This window comes from Watersipora subatra, chromosome 7 (genome assembly GCF_963576615.1).
Source record: "Watersipora subatra chromosome 7, tzWatSuba1.1, whole genome shotgun sequence".
Lineage (NCBI taxonomy): Eukaryota > Metazoa > Bryozoa > Gymnolaemata > Cheilostomatida > Watersiporidae > Watersipora > Watersipora subatra.
This window is the reverse complement of record NC_088714.1, coordinates 41,685,023-41,710,040: the sequence shown is the minus strand read 5'-3', so window position 1 is coordinate 41,710,040 and position 25,018 is coordinate 41,685,023. Positions and strand designations below refer to the sequence as shown.

Sequence of the window (25,018 nt, the reverse complement as noted above, 5' to 3'; positions counted from 1 at the left end):
AGGCATGATGAAAGGTACAGTGACAGTAGCAGGAGAAAAAGTGCAAGATTTGCCGGCTATAGAGATGAATATGGTGAAGATTAATGACTAGGCCAGAGAATTGTGCAGTATTTAGAAGTTAATGAAGTAAATGTGGAGTTTACATTTGACACTGGGGCTGAGGTGCCAATAGTAACCGAGGCAACAGCAAATAAGTTGAACCTACGGTTAAAGAAACCATCGACAGTTTTAGAAACTGCTGATGGTAGTGAGTTAAAAGTGGTTAGAAGTATGGTAGTTTATTTGAAAACTAAACACAGGCACATGGATGCTGAAGTTCATTCGGTGAAAGGATTAAGAAGGAACTTTTTGGGCCTAACTGAGTTGAAGCAGCTAAAATTATTTGCTGTTGTAAATGCATTATGCGAAAGCAAGTTTGAGCCTGTTAAGGAGTGTAGAAGTACTAAGCCAGTTAAACCGTTTTTGTCGAGAACCATTATTGCTGGGTCAAGTTGTGTTTCAGATGACATCAAGTTGCAAAACCTGACAAATCAGTCTGACAGAGAGAGCGAAGTTAAGAAAGGTCACACAGGTCAAGATTTGTAGACTTATGAAACCAAGGGAGTGACGAGTAGTGGATGCGCAGTAATAGAAAGGTACACCGAAAACCAGCTCAAGGACAGTAGTAGAGAAATTGATAGTCAAGGGGGGACAGCCAAAGGCACCAGAGAGATGAAAGTGTCTATGGGACATAACAGGAAACACAGTCACGCTGACGTAAGTGAAGGTGCTAAGAAAGTAGCTGAATCAGTATCTCTAATGGAAAAGGTTTGCTCTTTTTAGGTGAGGTATCCAGCAAAGGAATGTTAGACAGAGATGGTCATGAGAGAAAGGTAGCAGAGATTGACAAGGAGGAAACGGAGATGTGGAGGAAGTCGAAGGAAAAATTGGCTAAGCTAAAAGTCATACATGAGGCAGCAGTCATGGAGCTGGAAAATGCCAAGGCATTCAGGGTAGCTGTGCAGGGGTTAGCCGAGGTTTAGAGGAGAATTGCTAGTAGCAGGTTTGCACTGGTGGCAGGTGAAGTCAAGCTAGATAGGTCTTGGCCTATGCCAACTCCTAGCTCTGTGGTGCCATTCCCTGTGCAGCCGATTACGGCCCAGGTGGAGATCTCTTACAGGATGCCTGTCGAGCTCGCCTCTTATTGGGGAGAGCGAGGTAAAGACGGAAGAGACGGAGATGAGTTTGAGGAGTCATTACTGACCCAACCAAAAGACTCTGGGCTAATCAGGGTTGGTGGAAGTAGTGTTGGAGATGTTGGTCGAAGTAGTGACAGTGGTCACGGTGAAAGTATTGGTAGCGGCGGAGGTCAGGGTGATAAAAAAGTGAGTACAGACTGGCAATGGAGCTGGCAGTAACGAGGAGAGTATTGTTGACAGTGGCACAGAGTCAGACAAGCCAGAGGCATAGCCTATGGAGACTGCCCTGACGGAGCCAGGTAACGAGCAACACAAGTAAGGTATGTTACTACGTCTGCTTGTTGGTAATGATAGGGTGGCCCAAAACAAAAAGAAAAAAAGAAAGGGCATGTTGTATTATGGGATTAGGCTCAGGCTTTATTGGTGTCTGAGCTCAAAACAGTACAGGTGGTCTTGGTAATAATGGTGAGTGCATAAAGCTAGATAAAGCTAGTGGGTAAAGCTAGTAGATTAGGTAGTATAAGGCAGTATGGGGAGAATATAAGGAAGTGTAATGAAAGACGGGCAAGCTTCTTCATCTTCACATCAATACATGTAAGTGTACACATTTATACAACAACAAAAACAGTGAAATACATGTAAATTGCCTAATCCATTCCTAAATCTTTCCGAACTACAAACTCACCCTGTGGCCATAAAAAAGAAAAAAAGCTTTCAATTTGTGGGCTGTACCGTAACTGCAGTATTATTGGTTTGCATCGATAATTTTTCTCCGTTTTATGATCAATCTCACTGGTTTTATAGACCATGATTGGGGTAATTTTAACAACAAGTTGATGGGCACTTCAAATTTTTTACGTTTATTTAAAACGATTTGCTTATTTTTTCTAAACAGCAAAGTCTATTCTGTAAAGTAAAACTAATAACAAGTATTTTGTACATCTACAATAAAGCAAAGCAACAAAATCTTTTTACTATAAAAGCAGTTCTACCTGTTTGCCGTCTATCTGTATCCAGGGGTCAAAATTAGGATAAAAGATAACTTTCAATGATAGTCCAACTCGTGACATTCAGATTGGTGGACCAACGCTGTAACATCTGCACCAATCAATCGCTTTTAAGTATTTATAAACACTTTTCCAGCTATCTTATGCTCTGTTTTGTCGACACATTTGGCAGTCTATTACAACGAACTAAAATGTTGCGAAAGCTCTACATTAGATATAACGCTATATGGAAGACGTTTCTTCTTTTACAAGTGCAGCAAGCTAAACTAACATTCAAATCGAACTTGAAAACTCACCCGACTTGACTTTTACATTATATGGCATTTTTTACGTAGTACGGAGCAAAAACTTCACATAAATCTTTTACTTTATCTAGAATTTACGTTATAGGTAGTATACATTATAGGAGCGTCTACTGTACCTCTACTTGCAGGCAAAAATGAAATGATATTGATTAATTGGAATAAACTTGTAGAATGCACATTTAGGAGTTTTGACGATAATATTTACGTATTTGTCTATCCTTTTTAACAAGGCACACTCAGTGACTATGAATGGTACGTGAGATGCAAAAAGATAGATTTTGATTAGAATGAATATGGTCAATAATATGAGTATTTCTTAGGGTAATAAAGAGTATTAAATATGGTATTTCGTGGTGTATGAAGTGTTTTATTATGGGATTTGTTTGGCTCAAGCTATATTGGCGTTTGAGCTCAAAGCAGTTGCGGGCGGTCGTGGCAATTACGGTGAGTGGATCAGGCCAGTAAATAAAGCCAATAGATAAAACCAGTAGATAAAACCAGCAGATTAAGTCGTATTAGGCAGTATTGGATAGTGTTACAATATTCGATATTCACCCGCATCATTGCAACGTTTTATTATACTTGTTCATATGCGTATATTCTTTAAAATAAAACACCACTTTTCATCACAAACTCTCACAGGGGGGTACATGAGGAAGTGGAAAAGAAGATGGAGCCTTTTTTCTTTGCTACAACTAATGTATGTACACTTATTAATACAACATGGCGCAGCTGAAAAAGTTTTCATTTTTTTCTGTGACCATGAACAAAAGATTGCTGGTACTGGTAACGAGTCAAGTTCAACGGTTGACGGTACTCTGTAATGGGTGTGCAGGTGAGGTGACGTGTCGTGCAGGTGAAGTGTTGGGGAGGAGAGGTATCGAAGCTGTGATGGGACGAAGCAAGCGATGAAGTGTTGCAGCTAGAGAGATGCAAGTGAGCGTTTAAATTTATCAGCTGTGAAGTGGTAGGAAAAGATGAGAATTAAATATAAGAGGAAAGAGAGAAAGTGTAGAGTGAATTGTGTTGGCAGTTTTAACTAAATTGTGTTGTAACGTTCTTACTGATGAAGGTGTATTATCAAAAGCTGTCGCTTGGTGAATGTGGTGATGATTCAGGGGGAAGATTTGCAAAAGAAATGAAATTATGTATCAAGAGTGCAGTTGAGAAGAGAGGTTATGAAGGTGAACGTAGTAATAGACAACCTAGTATGAGGGGTAGAGTCAAGTTGGTCTATACTCTTTTGAGAGCTATCCGACATAGTGGTAGATAAGTGTTGAAAGATGCAAACTTTTTTATGTAGATGGTGTAGATACGGGTGAAAGGGCCATGAAGATTTTGCAGGAATATTATGGTAGGCAGAAGGGTATTTTTGTGAAAGGGTAAAAATTCCTGGCAGCTATACAGGCACTTGGTGAAAGTGAACGAGAGTTTTTGCAACGTGTTGAGTGTTTGAGCAGATAGGTCAAGGTAGCTAATAATGCTGAGAGTAAGGTTTGCTCTAATAGTAGCAGTTAATGAGCTAGAAATAGAGAAGTGAGTAGAGTCATGATGAAGAATGCCAATTTGACATTGGATATGTTGAATAAGGCATTGAGGGCTTGTGAGGTGGCAAAAAACTTGGACGAGTTCTTGAGAGTGACAAGTGGTTGCAGTGACTTGAAAAATAAGATTAGGAATTATGTAGAGAGGGTGTCATAAAAAATCAGTCGAGCACAGTACCTTAGAGGTGGTACAATCAGGAAGGCATGTATTTTCCTAGAGATAGGCCTAAAGATAGTAGAAAGTGTTATGGAGATAGCAGTGGGGATCAAAATGTTAGCAGGTATGAGGCAAGGAGTCAAGAATATAGTGAGGACAGGGATAGGAGAAAGGGGTATAGATATGATAGCAAAGAACGGTATTTCTTTAGGTATGGTTTAGGTAGTAAATTACATAGTAGAGATATAGTTTGCTACGATTGCAAGCTTAGTGGTCATGAGATGCAGAGTTGTCCCACCAATAAATGTTATTTTTGTGAGTAAGGAGGTCATTTATTTTGAGACTGCAAGGACAGGGGCAGAGAATAGAGTTAAGACAAAAGTCAATGTAGCAGCAGAAAGTAAGCAAGTAGCCATAACAGCAGTGATGAGAAGTATGGCAGTCAAGATAGCAGTAAGGAAAGGTATTGTGGCAGAGTTGGCCCTCATTATATAACATATAAGTGAAGTAGATCCAGAGATTACAGTATGGACAGGTATGAGAAAGACAGTCAGTATAAGAAGTGAAAGATGGGTAGGCATGATGAGAGGTACAGTGACAGTAGCAGGGGTAGAAGTAGAAAAATATTTGGCTCTATAGGAATAAATATGGTGAAGATCAATAACTAGGCCAGAGAATTGTGCAGTTTTTGAAAGTCGATGGAGTGTCTGTTGAGTTTACATTGAATACTGGGGTGAGGATATCAATGATGATATTGAGATGTTGATAGTAACCAAGGTAATAACCAATAGGTTCAACCTATGGTTGAGGAAGCCATCAACAGGTTTAAAAAGTGCTGAAGGTAGTGAGTTGAACGTAGTTAGAATGGTGGTAGTTCATTTGAAAAGTAAACACAGGAATATGGATGCTGAAGTTTATGTGGTGAAAATACTGAGATTGGATTTTTTGGGCATGACTGAGTTGAAGCAGCTGCAATTGTTCGCTGTTGTAAATGAATTATGCGAGAGCGAGTTTGAGCCTGTTGAGGAGTTTAGTGGTGTTAAGCTACTTAAGTTGTTTTTGCCGAGACCCATTACTGCTGGGTTAAGTTGTCATGTTTCAGATAATGTCAAATTAAAAAACCTAATAAATAAGTCTGACGGAAAGGACAATGTTAAAAAAAGCTGCACAGGTCTGAAACCAGTTGAGGAAGTGAAGTAATTGAAAGCATAAAAAAGCAGCACAAGGGCAGTGATGGAAAGATGAGGACAGGCCAAGAGAGGACAGCCCAAGGCACCAGTGAGGTGAAAACTTCTATAGGGTATGTTAAGGAAAGCAGTCATGCTGAGGTGAGTGAAGGTGCTAAGAAAGTAGCTGGATAGTTGCGTATAGCTTGGGTATAGGTGAATAGCTGCGCACTTGGGTAGTAGCACTTAGGAAAGTGAAAAGGAAGATGGAGTCCTTCTTCGCTACAACTGATGTAAGGACAGTTGTAAATACAACACAAGGCACTGCCTTTAACTGGCATGTGAAATGCATTAAACACAATGGGAGATTCGTTAGACATGATTTTAAACAGTCTTATTGGAGCTTATCCATTGCGTGTACCTCCTGTTGGCTGAATAATAATTTTTAATTTAATTTCTATGGCACTTAACGTCAACTACAGGTAACCCTAGTCACCACACACGCCATGCCTGAGACATTTGCTTACGTTTTTTGTTGGTTGTGAGCCATGATCTTACCAAAGCAGTTAAGTTATAGTCTGACCAAAGATGTCTTCTTTGTTCCTCTTTGAACATGAGTCGCTGAGTACTATTTAAGAGGTCGACCACAGTTGACCAACTCTATATTGTTGGCTGGGTTTGAGATCTACTGAATAATCCACACATATGGGTAGTGATACGCAGATTCTTGGACTTCTAAGCTACAAAATCATTCAAGAAAACAATTGCTTTATTTACTAGTCGATAGTTTTATAAAACTGCATGAGTTGGCAGCACTACCTTGAATATCCTACATTATATCATCATCTACTAAATAAATTTTTTTTGTTTTAAATTATAAGTATTTATATTAAGTTACTGGGGTTGCTGACACTAGTTTTATTATAAGCTGAAGTGAAATCTTGAAAGGAGAATGAAAAGAGGGAACAACTTTAGCTTTGAACTTGGTAATTCTATTAATTTTCTATGCCCTGCATAGAAGCACAATTGGGTTGTGCTTCAACAGAGTGCGCTGAACCCAATTATCTTTGTGATACAACTTGCTGGACCCATATAGAGAGCGCTGAAATCAACTGAATGCACTAAACCCAATGCTTCACTAGATACAACCATTTGAGCCCAACAGGAAGGAACTAAACTCTTTTTTAGGATAATATCACTATTCAAATCTAGAATCCTTTTTATGTTGTACTAATGTAATTTTACTCCTTTGAAAATGCTCAAAAAATAGGAAAGTTTTTTAATAAATAAAATGATTTTTTAAATTTATGAGTCGTATGACTCTTATGAGATCAAGACACTCGCTACTCTAACATAATAACTATTATGTTAACAGGTATTCAACTTGGCAGAAACTGTTTGAATCAACCAACCACAAAACATTGCTGATGGCAAATTACTTAAAAATTCTCACCAGATAACAATAATGTGCAACAACCAACCAGAACTATACAACACAAGAGGCATCGTTAAACAGCTCAAATAACTAAATATATATAATATGAACATTATATTAAAACTATAGTTTGATAAGTACAAGATATAGATTTACTTTTTTTAGAAAAGTGTAAGTCAATCGGTAAATATTCTATTTATACAAATCTAACAGTTAATAACTACTGAAACAATCACCTCAGACATTCCGGCTGACGTAAGATATTAATTAATTTTAACTAAAAGCTAAATTAACTCAGCAGTAACTGAATAAATGTTACTATAGTTTATTGATGGTTACCTCTATGACTACATGTTATGCGGGTTCACAGGTTCACAGGTAAGGAGCCTGGAAGGCTCTAGGAGTAATTTGAGTGGCTGGCATAGGACTCGTCACAGATGTATCACCAGTAGAATGATTCTATGACACCGGTTCAACGCACAATTCCTTTGACAAGTACTAGAGATCTTTTTGCAGAGATTCTCCTACCAATGTCTGTATATAACAATTACATATATAGTTCATAATTAGCCATTGACTTTTAAGCTCATCTAATATGAAATAATTATAATTGAAAAAATTTGGAAGTAAACCTTTAACGATGTAAGGTAAGTATTGAAATCTTTGTCCTCATCCAATCCGGAATATTCTGCTTTAAAATATCTGGTTAATATATGTGATTATTATATGAATACCAGGCGTGATAAAAATGTTTTTGCACAGAAAATTAATTTTTGATTGACATATACAACATTTACCATTCTAATTTTAATGGAAAGTGTTTTATTTATTTCTGTGTACCGTGTTTTTTGGGTAATTCATACTGTACCGGCTGGTGTGCCTACTACAGGTCTATACCAATTGCAATAGTCTTGTTGGTCATGTGAGTTTAAGCATTATTTTTTCTGGTATAGCTTCACGCATGATGCTAGCTGAAGTGTTAAGCATGAAGGCATGAAAGCTTATCATGTGTAATAAGTATATGCCCAATTTATTCCATAGTACAGCTATTTGGACAGCATAGTGTAAATGCCTGTCTGCTGATCTGGAGGTTGTGAGTTAAAATCCAGTACACAGTGGATTTTTCATTCCTAAAACTTTACATGTATCTCTATAACTGGACACACGACCAGACAGGCAAACAAAAGACAGACATTGAGAACTACATATATTTATAGCATTTATAAAGTTTGCTAGCTTTTTTCTAGTCAATTGGCAGTTTTGTGTGCCTTTTAAGATTAACAGATGTAATACGTATGTCTACCATTAATTCATAATATGGCCAAATACCCATGTGGTGTAGTGATTCAGCAAAATGTGTGGTGTATCAGCAAAATCCCTGTTTGTGAGTTCAATTCCAATGCAAAGCAGTTTTTTTATTTCTAGCAAGTGTGCATATTTTATAACTGTAACTGGTCATACAACAGACAGACAAACACGTGGATTTATAATATAGAGTTGTCTATCATTACCAAAACCAAATATTTATTGTATAATGATTAAAAATAAACAAAAAGAGTCTGAGTAATATGAAGTGGCTGTTAATCACAAAGATAACTGACTATAAAAATGAACCCGCAGAACAGGTTGGAGGAAGCCAATAGTTAGCATTGAAGCTAATTGACCTTGTGTCTTGGGTTTGACAGTTATTTTTGGAAGGAGTCAATCTCCGGAGGAAATTAGTTTGTAGAAACTAGACTTTTGTTGAATGATTCTGTAATGGTATTTATCTTTAAATGCGCTTGTTAAAAATTAGAAAGCTTAGTCTTTACTATAATAAGAGCCGTATCCATCTATCGGAAGTCATGGTTGGATGTTGGGAAAAAAGATTGCTTGGTACAGAATTCGAACCCATGACTTTCCTCGTTCCATTCTGCTACCCCTTGCACCAATTAATTACCTTCTGCAATGATAGAGTTATTGTGCACATACATACCTATTCTGTGTGCTTTATTGACACACCCGAGGATCTGTCGCAGCACACTCTACTGCCTGTACTGTACTACCATTACACTGCTTTATTGACACACCCGAGGATCTGTCGCAGCACACTCTACTGCCTGTACTGTACTACCATTACACTGCTTTATTGACCCACTTGAGGATCTGTCGCAGCACACTCTACTACCTGTACTGTACTACCTGTACTGTACTACCATTACACTGCTTTATTGACACACCCGAGGATCTGTCGCAGCACACTCTACTGCCTGTACTGTACTACCATTACACTGCTTTATTGACACACCCGAGGATCTGTCGCAGCACACTCTACTGCCTGTACTGCACTACCATTACACTGCTTTATTGACCCACTTGAGGATCTGTCGCAGCACACTTCACTGCCGGTACTGTACTACCATTACACTGCTTTATTGACACACCCGAGGATCTGTCGCAGCACACTCTACTGCCTGTACTGCACTACCATTACACTGCTTTATTGACACACCCGAGGATCTGTCGCAGCACACTCTACTGCCTGTACTGTACTACCATTACATATACCTATAAACTGCATTAGAGTCATATAAACCACTAGTACTAGCAAAATAAATGAGCCGAGATGGATTTAAAAGTGAACCCACAAACAATGATTACAAGCAGTGAAATAGGCGACTGTTGGCGTAATGTCAACAAACAAACGCGCCGTTATTGTGTGACTCATCGTCACTCAATGTGGCTCACTAAAACTCATCTTGTTGAAAGGCTGTTAACTTAATGTTCCCCTCAAGCAGTCTCTTTGTTTATTTTAGTGCATTAGCGTATATTGAACACGGGCTAATAGCTTCAGCCAATCAGAGTAGCCGCGCTGGTAAGTTTGTATATCGAGCTCAATAATACTAGCAGTACATCTAAGTCTATTGAACTATTACTGAACTATTAGTCTAGTACAGGGGTGCCCAACCTTTTCATAGTGAGGGTCAATATGAAAAATTATCTGTAGGCAGGGGGCCGAGATTACATCTACATAAGTTAGGTCAAAGTTGCTATACTCCTTGTTTGCACACAGAGTTCCGTGAACTGATTAAGATTTACAGTGCTATTTACAGTAAACTTTATTTAGGTTAGTAAAATAAATTGTACAACTAAAGTAAATGAGATATACATGTACAGGTACATAAATTGAACATTTCATGGACAGTTACAAACACTAAAACATGTAATTAGATATTTCAGTGTGATACTTGGCATTGCTTTTCTCTGACTATTCTATCAATGTCAGTCTGGGTAGCTGAGGAAGCCAGTCTTAGTTGCTGGGTCAAGTGTTCATCAGTGATAGTTGTCCTGTATTTATTTTTGGTATGCTTCATACGGCTGAAGAACTGCTCGCATAGATAAGTCGAGCCAAACAAACTGCCCATGAGTAAAGCATGTTTGTATAGGCCTGGAAATCTTTGTTTTGGAAGAAAATCACGGTAAAATTCTACAAGTTCATGGCTGTTGTGATGCTGGCTCAGCCTTTTATCAGCTTGAATATCAATCAGTTCCATTTGTAGAGGAGCAGATGCTTCTTCTGCGTCGACTGAGAATGGGTCTTCAAAGATGTTGATATGCATGCAAGTGCCATAAAATTGAGCAAACCTTCTGCCAAATTCAGCAGCAAGGCCAGTCAGGAGCTTTGCATATGGCTCTGCACTGACATGATTTTCAACACTCTGTTGTCGCTCCAGCAGGCTCTTAAAATGTGTGCAGTTTCCATTTTGAAGTTGACCGACCCACAGATTTAATTTACACCGGAAAGCTGTTATATGGCTCCACAGAGATGATACATGCTGCTGCTTTCCCTGTAGTTTGCGGTTGAGATCCGCCATATGCTCAGTAATGTCTGCCAGGAAAACAAGATCATTTATCCATGCCACATTTCTGAATTCTTCATGGTTACGTCCTTTGCCTCTCATGAAAGTATCGATGGGATCTAAAAGACTGAGAAACCGACGAAGTGTTTTTGCACTACTGAGCCATCTCACTTTACAATAATATGTCACGTCTTGAAATTCTGCTTCAATCTCCTTCAGCATCTCTTTGAACTGGCGGTGGCTCAAAGCTCGAGCCCTTATGTAGTTTACTGTGGATACAACCAATTCCATGACATGTCCCATCTTAAGGTGCTGTGCTCCTAAATTTTCCTGGTGAATGATGCAGTGGTACACGATAGGAGGGACATTCCACACTCTGGACTTCAACAGCAAGCCAATTAAGCCTGTGTGTTCTCCAGTCATTGCCGGCGCACCATCAGTGCATATCCCTGATAACTTCTCAAGTGGTAGATTGAAATCTTTAAGTTCTTTGAGCAGGTTGTCAAATATGTCTTGACCAGTTGTGGTGCCGTGAAGGCTGCTCATTGTGAGAAAATCCTCTGTGATGCTGAACTGATCATCAATTCCTCTGACCATGATGGCAAGTTGTGCTATGTCTGAATTATCTGTACTCTCATCAAGCGCAATGCTAAAGTAGATAAAATTGCTTGCAACCTCTTTGAGTTTGCGCTCAATGTCCTTACTCAATGTTTCAATCCTTCTAATTACTGTGTGTCTTGATAAAGAGATGCTCTCCAGTGCTTCTTTCTTGTCGGGGCAAAACTCTTCCACAAATGCTGTCAGTACCTACAATACAATAGTCAATAACAATACTTTCATGTGCTGTTGAATATGCTGATAAATTTAAATAAAACATAAAATGCATGCAAATATAATACACATATAAATGGTACCCAAACAAGAACCGGTAATATTCAGCATATTGATGAAATAGAGATAAACTTACCTTTTTTGCAAACTCTCCATGTTGAAATGGCAGCTGCCTCTGGCCAATTTTGTTAGCTATCACCAAACTACACTTTGTAGCCTTTTCACTGATTTCAGTGTAGCCGGTGAACAAGCGCTGCTGTGATGCAAGATTTTTTGACAGTGTTTCATACTTCTCTGCTCTCTCTCGGCCACTGTGCTGGTCATACTGTTGTGCATGGCGAGTAGTATAATGCCGTCAAATATTATATTCTTTGAGAACTGCTATAATTTGGTTGCAAATTACGCAGACAGCCTGATTTACACAGTGGTGTTTCACAAAATAGCTTAATTTCCAATAGTTACTAAATTCTCTGCCCTCTTTGTCTATCTTCCTTTTACTTGTCATGCTTGTGTTTAAATGAATGAACCGATTTATAAACCAACAGTTAGCAGGTCAGTTAGGGAAATTCCCTAAAATCTGGGGTTTTTACCCACATGTGCAGTAATATCAGACAGGAAGAAAAAAGTGATGCAAGGGAAGGGGATTTCCAAGAGTCATAGCATAGCTGTTAACATGGTCAGAAAGTGTGGTTACAATTGGCCTACATTTCTGCTAAGTTAGGGCCTGAACTTGGGCAGAAAATTCAGTATAAAAATTTTAAATTGGTAAAGTCTCTGGGGGCCCGCATAAAATCAGGCTGAGGGCCGCATCCGGCTCCAGGGCCGCCTGTTGAGCGCCCCTGGTCTAATATGTAGTCTATTGAACAGACTAACCTAACTGGTTAGTCTATTCATCATATCAAATGGAAGCGATGTTATGAGTTATATTGTCTACATCAGACTCAATGCTGAGCTATGTTAGAGATATGTGTGCAGATGTAGAACTGAGCTATGTCAGAGATCTGTGTGCAGGTGTAATGCTAAGCTATGTTAGAGATCTGTGTGCAGATGTAACACTGAGCTTATCAGATATCTGTGTGTAGATGTTACAGGGAGCTTTGTTAGAGATATGTGTGCATACGTAGCGTTGTGCTATGTTTGATACCTGTGTAGCTGAAATGCTGGGCTATGTCAGAGATCTGTGTGCAGCTGTAATGCTGGGCTATATTAATGCAGATGTAATACAGAAGTATATTAGAGATCTGTGTGCAGATATAATGCTAAGCTATGTTAGAGATCTGTGCATAGTGTAATGCCAAGCTGTATTAGTGATCTGTGTGCAGCTGAAATGCTGAGGTATGTTAGAGATCTGTGTGCAGATGTAATTCTAAGCTATGTTTAATACATTATTATTGATATTATTAATATTATTTTTATTATTATAGTAGATATCCGTGTTTTGATGTGCTGCTGAAACCTGTTTGATATGTATTTAAAAATTATTAATGTTAAGAAAGAAGCCGCCACTGATTATTTCCATCTAATAATATGTTTGTTCTTTCCATGTCACTTCTATGCATTACACAAAAAGCTGAAAGCATTTATTTGCTTGGTGAAGTAACATGGTTAATCTATGTGCTAATATATCAAAATCCAGAAATTGAATTGCTTTAGTCGCTCAAATCGGATAATCGAATCCTTAGATTTTAGTTTACACAAACCAAAACAGTCAGCAGATTGGGTCGAAAGTGTAAAAGTCGCGCCCGCTTTCAATATAGTATTTCTCTAGATTCAACTAAACCATTAAATTTACAATCATTGAATACATTTTGAAAGAGCAGTATAGGAAGCTGTTAATAGTTATTATATAATCTTGGTGTCTTCTCAATGCAGATGCAAGCCGCCTGCTTTCTGATGCCAATAAAAATATCATGCGCAAGCAGCTTCAACAACCTGAAAGATTGCAAAAGGCAACAATATTATATCCTACTGATGATTACGATGATGAAATTTCTAATGTAGATGTTGATGCATCAGAGTATGACGGTAAGTAATATCTATCAAGGTTTTATTGAGAAGATTGATAAATGAAAATTTATTAATGGCTGTTCAGTTAAGTACATCATGTACTGTACATGTATTTGAGTACTTAAAGAAAGTACTACTAGAATATATAAAACATTTACACAGGAGTATTTTCAACAAAAGAAGCGAAGTTTTGAAAAGATATTTCGAAAAGGTTGACTTGCAACAAAATTCACATTACAGTTATTTAGTATCAAAAGATTCACAATGTCTTACTCTGTCGTGTTGTAGGTACAAAATATGTGGAAATGTGATTACAAGCTCTTAGAAGCTCAAAAACGAACAGTTAATTGCAGCCATCACAAAAGCGCCGTAGTTTGAAATATCTTTATTTCGATGATGTACTCACACATTGTGGTTATTGTTTTGACACGTTATTTTATCACGTGAAATTAAAGGCCAAGTAAAGGCTCAATATAAAACGTCTAGTAGCACTAGTTTATGACAAACACTTCGGGTTCTACCGAAAAACTCGTATCAAATAGATGCTCGCTACTTTGCAGTTTTGTTTCAGCTTGGCCTAATCATCTAGTAGTAATCTGATCATGTGAGCCATCATTTTTTGTCAAATAGAAGGAGCAATTTCTGCAGCATTTTTCGACTATCACAGGTCACCAACAGGCTCCTCATGTTTATCAGAGGATGATATGCACTCCTTCGAGCTAAGGTTAAAAAATTAAACAAATTTTTATAGTAGGTTTTGAGACATCAGTGCTCAAAGTAACAGCATTACATTGATGATGAAATAGACGCGTAAGGACAATAGACATGATTTTATTGAATGCGTGAAGTATATTTGTGAAAATATTTCGACGAATTAGGTTGCATGAAAGTGTAAACAGAAGCCATCATGTTCAATTACGTCCCATTTGAGCAGTTTTGGAAAGGGATTCCAATCAACGGCGTTTTCGTCACGGCTGTAATTAGCTGTTCGTTTTTTAGCTTTTAAGAGCTTGTAATCACATTTCCACGTATTTGACACCTACAACACAGCTGAGTAAGACATGGTGAATCTTTTGATACCAAATAACTGTAACGTGAATTTTGTTGCAAGTCAACCTTTAACAACATTCACATTTATTATTGACTTTTGCCATTTTCATAAATCTGCATGTAAAAGGTATTCAGGAACACTTATACAAAGGTATTAAGGTATTAATGGTAATAAGTAATGCTTTTGTATTACTAGATTCCTCTCTAGGCACTATAGAGATGTAATCCACCGGGCTGGAACAGATCCAGACATACTGGCACTTTTGATCTGTTGCAGCAGCTAACTGGAGAATAAGTTCATGTATCCCCCTGCCTTTCAGTGTGGCCAAGGCTCATTTCCTAGGAGTTCTAGTTAGACACTTTGTTGGGTATTTTACTTTATTTTAATTGGATGCCCAGATTTGCCCCAACTCAGGGCTGGTGCTGCCTGTTTAGTCGCCGACAACCTGACCAATCCGGCAAACAATGTTACCAGAGATATAAAGACCAATAGCTTGTTTAAACACTTTTAGGTAGACTCAGAAAAAGTAATGTCCTGTTATACAGCCTCGTCTTGGCATTCTCTCTTTTTAGATGCTAGTACCCACCTCAGTGTTGAACAGATCAAAACAACTGGTGAGTAAACTTATCATGATATACAAGAATCCAAACATAACTATTGTATGGCAAGAAAGACAATGTGCTGATTGGTATGCTATTCAAAAGGTTTACTAACTAATCTTTGAAATTCCTAGTGTCGACCAATCTTATTACTGTACTCAGTTTGTGTGAGAAATCCCTCAAAGGTCTCTCAAAGGTCAAGTATGATGTCTTCTTAGCGGACATTAATATTAGCAGAGGCATGATGCATCATAAACCATGCTTATAATATTTTTGGATTTATTATTCCACACATATAACATGGTTTTTTTTATTTTGTGACACCAGCATGCTACATCCACCATTGTATATTTTAGTCTATGAACTTTCTGTTACTACAACCTTTAACCCCGACTCCTCCGCAATACTGTTAGATTACCAACTTTTAAAACATGTGTGTTCAACTCACTCAATAATTCTTGATTTCTGTCTTCATTTTTACCTTTAGGCACGTAACAAAAACAGTGTTCTGTTGATGATCACCAATGGCAATAAAAGGTTCTGCATACATGAGCAAACATCGAGCAGAGACTGGGTGTCTGTTAGAGAGCCTGTTGCACAAACAATGGCTCTGCGATCTTGTCTGGAATATCTGAGTTTAGTGGCAAAGATCTTAGGTTACCTAGCCATTGAAAACGTGAATGCTAAATAATGTGGAAAATAGTTAATACATGTACTAGTTAATGTACCAGTTAATGTACTAATAAAACAGTGAGAAATACCTTCACTCACCAGATAGGTCGCGCATAACCGAACTGTCTGAAGTAATTACAAGTTAATGTCTCTGTTTTACCAGAAGCTAATCTTGATAAAGAAATATATGGAAACAACCCGGAAGTTGTGAATCAAAAACCTCACAAGAACAGAAGTGGTAAGTTTCTTTTCGATATGCTTTACGATACAGATGTTATGTTCGTAGGTGTGCTCCAATCTGTTGCACTACATGAAATTTATTTGAACTGCTGGTAGTTTATCAAAGCGCATAAATTGTAGTTTGAGATATTCTTTTGTAGATACAATGTGCACTAAATGTGTACGTAGTATAATGTTTATGTACAGCTCATGTAGATCAACTCACCAGCATCATATGCATCTTTGGTTTACAAAGAAAATATAGTTAACCAATAGATCACATTTATTTAAAATACCTGTATGTGCTTAGCTCCTGACTAAAACACGCATAAAAAGCTTCTCACTAACATGCCTAGCTTAAATGTTTGACTCGATTATCTCAGTAATCTAACTTATCTTTATTGTCGAGTTTTTGGGTAGAATGGCAAACTAACATACAAACTAACATACAAACTAACATACAAACTAACATACAAACTAACATACAAACTAACATACAAACTAACATACAAACTAACATACAAACTAACATACAAACTAACATACAAACTAACATACAAACTAACATACAAACTAACATACAAACTAACATACAAACTAACATACAAACTAACATACAAACTAACATACAAACTAACATACAAACTAACATACAAACTAACATGCAAACTAACATGCAAACTAACATGCAAACTAACATGCAAACTAACATGCAAACTAACATGCAAACTAACATGCAAACTAACATACAAACTAACATACAAACTAACATACAAACTAACATACAAATTAACATACAAATTAACATGCAAACTAACATACAAACTAACATACAAACTAACATACAAACTAACATACAAATTAACATACAAACTAACATACAAACTAACATACAAACTAACATACAAACTAACATGCAAACTAACATGCAAATTAACATGCAAACTAACATACAAACTAACATACAAACTAACATACAAACTAACATACAAACTAACATGCAAACTAACATACAAACTAACATACAAACTAACATACAAACTAACATACAAATTAACATACAAATTAACATGCAAACTAACATACAAACTAACATACAAACTAACATACAAACTAACATGCAAACTAACATGCAAACTAACATGCAAACTAACATACAAACTAACATACAAACTAACATACAAACTAACATACAAATTAACATACAAATTAACATGCAAACTAACATACAAACTAACATACAAACTAACATACAAACTAACATACAAATTAACATACAAACTAACATACAAACTAACATACAAACTAACATACAAACTAACATGCAAACTAACATGCAAATTAACATGCAAACTAACATACAAACTAACATACAAACTAACATACAAACTAACATACAAACTAACATGCAAACTAACATACAAACTAACATACAAACTAACATACAAACTAACATACAAATTAACATACAAATTAACATGCAAACTAACATACAAACTAACATACAAACTAACATACAAACTAACATACAAACTAACATACAAACTAACATGCAAACTAACATACAAACTAACATACAAACTAACATACAAACTAACATACAAATTAACATACAAATTAACATGCAAACTAACATACAAATTAACATGCAAACTAACATACAAACTAACATACAAACTAACATGCAAACTAACATGCAAATTAACATGCAAACTAACATACAAACTAACATACAAACTAACATACAAACTAACATACAAACTAACATACAAACTAACATACAAACTAACATACAAACTAACATACAAACTAACATACAAACTAACATACAAACTAACATGCAAACTAACATATAAACTAACATACAAACTAACATACAAACTAACATACAAACTAACATACAAACTAACATACAAACTAACATACAAACTAACACACAAACTAACATACAAACTAACATACAAACTAACATACAAACTAACATGCAAACTAACATGCAAACTAACATACAAACTAACATACAAACTAACACACAAACTAACATACAAACTAACAAACAAACTAACATGCAAACTAACATACAAACTAACATACAAACTAACATGCAAACTAACATACAAACTAACATACAAACTAACATACAAACTAACATACAAACTAACATACAAACTAACATACAAACTAACACACAAACTAACATACAAACTAACATACAAACTAACATACAAACTAACATGCAAACTAACATGCAAACTAACATACAAACTAACATACAAACTAACATACAAACTAACATACAAACTAACACACAAACTAACATACAAACTAACATACAAACTAACATGCAAACTAACATACAAACTAACATACAAACTAACATACAAACTAACATACAAACTAACATACAAACTAACATACAAACTAACATGCAAACTAACATACAAACTAACATACAAACTAACATACAAACTAACATACAAACTAACATACAAACTAACATACAAACTAACATACAAACTAACACACAAACTAACATACAAACTAACATACAAACTAACATACAAACTAACATGCAAACTAACATGCAAACTAACATACAAACTAACATACAAACTAACATACAAACTAACATACAAACTAACATGCAAACTAACATACAAACTAACATACAAACTAACATACAAACTAACATGCAAACTAACATGCAAACTAACATGCAAACTAACATGCAAACTAACATACAAACTAACATACAAACTAACATACAAACTAACATGCAAACTAACATACAAACTAACATACAAACTAACATACAAACTAACATACAAATTAACATACAAATTAACATGCAAACTAACATACAAATTAACATGCAAACTAACATACAAACTAACATACAAACTAACATGCAAACTAACATACAAATTAACATGCAAACTAACATACAAACTAACATACAAACTAACATACAAATTAACATACAAATTAACATGCAAACTAACATACAAACTAACATACAAACTAACATACAAACTAACATACAAATTAACATACAAACTAACATACAAACTAACATACAAACTAACATGCAAACTAACATGCAAACTAACATACAAACTAACATACAAACTAACATACAAACTAACATACAAACTAACATGCAAACTAACATACAAACTAACATACAAACTAACATGCAAACTAACATGCAAACTAACATGCAAACTAACATGCAAACTAACATACAAACTAACATACAAACTAACATACAAACTAACATACAAATTAACATACAAATTAACATGCAAACTAACATACAAACTAACATACAAACTAACATACAAACTAACATACAAATTAACATACAAACTAACATACAAACTAACATACAAACTAACATACAAACTAACATGCAAACTAACATGCAAATTAACATGCAAACTAACATACAAACTAACATACAAACTAACATACAAACTAACATACAAACTAACATACAAACTAACATACAAACTAACATACAAACTAACATACAAACTAACATACAAATTAACATACAAATTAACATGCAAACTAACATACAAACTAACATACAAACTAACATACAAACTAACATACAAACTAACATGCAAACTAACATGCAAACTAACATACAAACTAACATACAAACTAACATACAAACTAACATACAAATTAACATACAAATTAACATGCAAACTAACATACAAATTAACATGCAAACTAACATACAAACTAACATACAAACTAACACGCAAACTAACATACAAATTAACATGCAAACTAACATACAAACTAACATACAAACTAACATACAAACTAACATACAAACTAACATGCAAACTAACATACAAACTAACATACAAACTAACATACAAACTAACATACAAACTAACATACAAACTAACATGCAAACTAACATACAAACTAACATACAAACTAACATACAAACTAACATACAAACTAACATACAAACTAACATACAAACTAACATACAAATTAACATGCAAACTAACATGCAAACTAACATACAAACTAACATACAAACTAACACACAAACTAACATACAAACTAACATACAAACTAACATGCAAACTAACATGCAAACTAACATACAAACTAACATACAAACTAACATACAAACTAACATACAAACTAACATACAAACTAACATACAAACTAACATGCAAACTAACATGCAAACTAACATGCAAACTAACATGCAAACTAACATACAAACTAACATACAAACTAACATACAAACTAACATACAAACTAACATGCAAACTAACATACAAACTAACATACAAACTAACATACAAACTAACATACAAACTAACATACAAACTAACATGCAAACTAACATGCAAACTAACATGCAAACTAACATACAAACTAACATACAAACTAACATACAAACTAACATACAAACTAACATACAAACTAACATGCAAACTAACATACAAACTAACATACAAACTAACATACAAACTAACATACAAACTAACATACAAACTAACATGCAAACTAACATACAAACTAACATGCAAACTAACATACAAACTAACATACAAACTAACATACAAACTAACATACAAACTAACATACAAAATAACATACAAACTAACATACAAACTAACATGCAAACTAACATGCAAACTAACATACAAACTAACATACAAACTAACATACAAAATAACATACAAACTAACATACAAACTAACATGCAAACTAACATACAAACTAACATACAAACTAACATACAAACTAACATACAAACTAACATACAAACTAACATACAAACTAACATACAAACTAACATACAAAATAACATACAAACTAACATACAAACTAACATACAAACTAACATACAAACTAACATACAAACTAACATACAAACTAACATACAAACTAACATACAAACTAACATGCAAACTAACATGCAAACTAACATGCAAACTAACATGCAAACTAACATGCAAACTAACATGCAAACTAACATGCAAACTAACATGCAAACTAACATACAAACTAACATACAAACTAACATGCAAACTAACATACAAACTAACATACAAACTAACATGCAAATTAACATACAAACTAACATGCAAACTAACATGCAAACTAACATACAAACTAACATACAAACTAACATGCAAACTAACATACAAACTAACATACAAACTAACATGCAAACTAACATACAAACTAACATGCAAACTAACATACAAACTAACATACAAACTAACATACAAACTAACATACAAACTAACATACAAACTAACATGCAAACTAACATGCAAACTAACATACAAACTAACATACAAACTAACATACAAAATAACATACAAACTAACATACAAACTAACATGCAAACTAACATGCAAACTAACATACAAACTAACATACAAACTAACATACAAACTAACATACAAACTAACATACAAACTAACATACAAAATAACATACAAACTAACATACAAACTAACATACAAACTAACATACAAACTAACATACAAACTAACATACAAACTAACATACAAAATAACATGCAAACTAACATGCAAACTAACATGCAAACTAACATGCAAACTAACATGCAAACTAACATGCAAACTAACATACAAACTAACATACAAACTAACATACAAACTAACATACAAACTAACATACAAACTAACATACAAACTAACATACAAACTAACATACAAACTAACATACAAACTAACATACAAAATAACATACAAACTAACATACAAACTAACATACAAACTAACATACAAACTAACATACAAACTAACATACAAACTAACATACAAACTAACATACAAACTAACATACAAACTAACATACAAACTAACATACAAACTAACATACAAAATAACATACAAAATAACATACAAACTAACATACAAACTAACATACAAACTCACATACAAACTAACATACAAACTAACATACAAACTAACATACAAACTAACATACAAACTAACATACAAACTAACATACAAACTAACATACAAACTAACATACAAACTAACATACAAACTAACATACAAACTAACATACAAACTAACATGCAAACTAACATGCAAACTAACATGCAAACTAACATACAAACTAACATACAAACTAACATACAAACTAACATACAAACTAACATACAAACTAACATACAAAATAAATGACTGCACACATTGTGAACCAACATGTAAAGTATGCAAATTGCTTAATTAAAAATGAACTTACACAAAATTTATCAGAAGTTATCAGTGTTTTTTTATCATTTGTGATTGTTCTTGATGTTTGAGGTGATCTAATCGCCAAGATGTTTAAAAAACAAAATCAAAAAGACTTCATCACAATTAAAATGCTCAGATTAATCAAAACTGTGACTATGATGTCTATAATTGCATAGAGACTGACATAATAGAGACCCGTACTGCTTCAATTTGAACGCAATGGCCGATATGAACTATTGCACTTATGGCAACTAGTGACCTTATTTCACATGTATTTTTCTGTGCGTTTTAATAGCAACCACATTTTATCAATTTTAATCTAGAAACATCCTGACAGTCAGATTACTTCAAACCTGAAAAACAATTAGAAATGATAGAAATATATCGATACTTTCTGATAAAATCTACTAAAATTTTGTGTAAGTTCACCTTTAACCAGGGCTGTATAGATGCTACTAACTTACAATTAATCTTATTACATTTTAAATATTTTAAGTAAAGTTATATTTGTTTTGGGTTTGGAACTAATTTTGGGTAATCAGAAACATCTCTTTACATGAAAAGAATCTAAGTGTGTATGCTACATCTTTAATCACTGATAGTAGACCAACTCATTTAATGTAAATTGCCCTAGTTTTAACGCTAGCAGACTATTAGGCAATAGCATCGGCTTTCAAATATTTGCTATAAAGTGAGTTATGTCTGTCTGAAGGCATAGTTTAAGGTTAAAATAGATCAATTTGTACAAGGTTCAAACTCTTAACTGTCAGCTCGGTAGACCAACATTGTAACAACTGCGTAAACCAATCACCTACAGTATAAGTATCCTAGAATAATTGTAGGTAGAGTTATTACATCTGACAATCACGCGCAGCCAGTGTACAACATTTAATAATTTTTAATAATTATTTGCAGAAAAGCTTACAGATTATTTAAGAAAGAAATGGATTGATCTTGAGCAAGGACAAGTATCACTTGACCCTTTATTTTGGGTGACCTTCTTCTTATGCGTGCTTTCCGTCTTCGTTCTCTTGATTATGGCTTGCGTGTGTCTCGTCAGGCTCTGCCACCTTCATAATAAAAAAACTGTCAGGTATGTATGCGTTGAATGCACTGCCGGCGGCAACTTCATCTACTTGTATCTGCTTAGGCGATGACTTCCTTCATCGGATTAGATTACCCATATAAAAAAGGTTACCTGACCTGAGGTGGCAAATTATTATGCAAGGCATGTTTAAATATAAAAGCATAAAAGATGGTTACAGTAAAGAAAATATTAAAATCTGAGTGTTATGAATAATCTGAAAAAGTTTTAAAATTTATTACCAACAAATAAGTAAAAGAGAAGAAAATTCTTAACACCGATTTTTTAAGTTGAAGTATGGAGTCTGGTGAATAGGCTAATAACTAGAGACAATGAGACTAAAAACTAGTAATGAGTTATAACTTTATCACTCGAGTTATGCATACGTGTACATATATGAGGACCACTTTCTTTCAGTATATCAAATGATAATATTTATCTGATCACTTTCACCATTAAAAAGCTGGTAAAATCAAACTGCACAATAAAAACTTCATAACCTCAATGAAAAGCTAAAAAAGATGAGGGTGAAAACAGACTAAAACGGAACCATAAAAGCACAGATAATATAAATGGTAGAGAGAGAGAGAGAGTGTGTTAATGTGTAGCTTCTGTCTACTCTAACACCTCACTAAAACATATTCTTATATAAGCAAATGCTTAAATAAAACCTAATGACTTATACATGAGCCATATACAAGTATCTCTTGGCTAGTTGAGTTTCTACTTAAGTTGAAGCATTAAACGTTGGTGACTTTATAGCTACTAATAGTCTGGTTGCCACAGGTAACTTTAGTGTTATTTTTTACAAAGGAGACAGGACAATGTAATGGAGTAGAACAGGTCTTGGGTTTAACAGATAGACCAAAGTATTCTGCATCATTTGAAACAGACTAAGGGCCTAACTGCTAAGAATGCGACCAATTACATCTGTATAAAGAAATGTCTTAGATCTGGGTGTACAGATCTGATTAGCTGATTTAGCAAATTGCTCATGGCTTAAAAAAATTATTTTTGCATTTCTACTCACTTTCAAGGGCTAATTATTCTCAGCTTATTAACTAGAAGAGTGGTAGGGCACCGGTTCACTAGTTACTAAATCAGAAAAATGCTAAAAGTGGTAAGCTAACATGGACCCTATTCTCTGCCATCTGTTGACACAATAACGGTATGTGGCAACCAGACTATAAACTAAAAGTTCTCCGTTGAAGCGATTCCCAAAGCGGTATTAATCTTTACAGAAAAAAAGAGCCAATCGCAGTTGCAGATATGAAAATGGCATTCCTCGAAGAACAGCCCCTTCTCTCTGAGTCTAACAACAACAATACTGATATGCTCCTGCAGCGACTGGTCAACTGCAAGCAATGTGTGACTTACCATTCTAAGCACCACTACGCTTCCAGTAAAAATAAACACAGAAAAAGTTATAAACGACATTCTTCTAGTTAGGTACCTAGAACATTGTACCACGTATTAATGTACCATGATTAGATGTTACTCATTCATCTGTCACTAATACCAACCTTGAGTATTACATATCACATTATATATTCTCTTTCTTGGTTGTCTAACTAGCTCTTAGCCATTCTCATTAGCTAATTACGTCTCTTAGTATCTCTTTAGTATCTGATTTATACAAAATCTTTATGATTAAAAGTATT

General features: G+C 34.8%; 1 protein-coding gene across 2 annotated transcripts; it reads left to right on the top strand.

The window, feature by feature from the left end:
* The first annotated feature begins 1,323 nt into the window (after window positions 1–1,323).
* Window positions 1,324–25,018, top strand: LOC137400264 (uncharacterized). 2 transcript variants are annotated; one of them, XM_068086593.1, is made up of 7 exons: window positions 1,324–1,498; window positions 9,588–9,646; window positions 13,335–13,487; window positions 15,093–15,134; window positions 15,955–16,029; window positions 23,189–23,366; window positions 24,599–25,018. In XM_068086593.1, the coding sequence occupies exons 3-7, from the start codon at window positions 13,373–13,375 to the stop codon at window positions 24,804–24,806; spliced, it is 618 nt and encodes a 205-aa protein (XP_067942694.1). In that variant the 5' UTR covers window positions 1,324–1,498; window positions 9,588–9,646; window positions 13,335–13,372; the 3' UTR covers window positions 24,807–25,018. The 2 variants fall into 2 exon arrangements, with proteins under 2 accessions (XP_067942694.1, XP_067942693.1); XM_068086592.1 differs by lacking the exon at window positions 1,324–1,498 and having other exon boundaries at window positions 9,301–9,646.

Coding starts and splice junctions, on each gene's coding strand:
- LOC137400264 (XM_068086592.1), top strand. CDS start 9,553: ATGTTCCCCTCAAGCAGTCTCTTTGTTTATTTTAGTGCATTAGCGTAT. Junction 9,647..13,334: donor CAATCAGAGTAGCCGCGCTG/GTAAGTTTGTAT, acceptor TTCTCAATGCAG/ATGCAAGCCGCCTGCTTTCT. Junction 16,030..23,188: donor ACCTCACAAGAACAGAAGTG/GTAAGTTTCTTT, acceptor AATTATTTGCAG/AAAAGCTTACAGATTATTTA.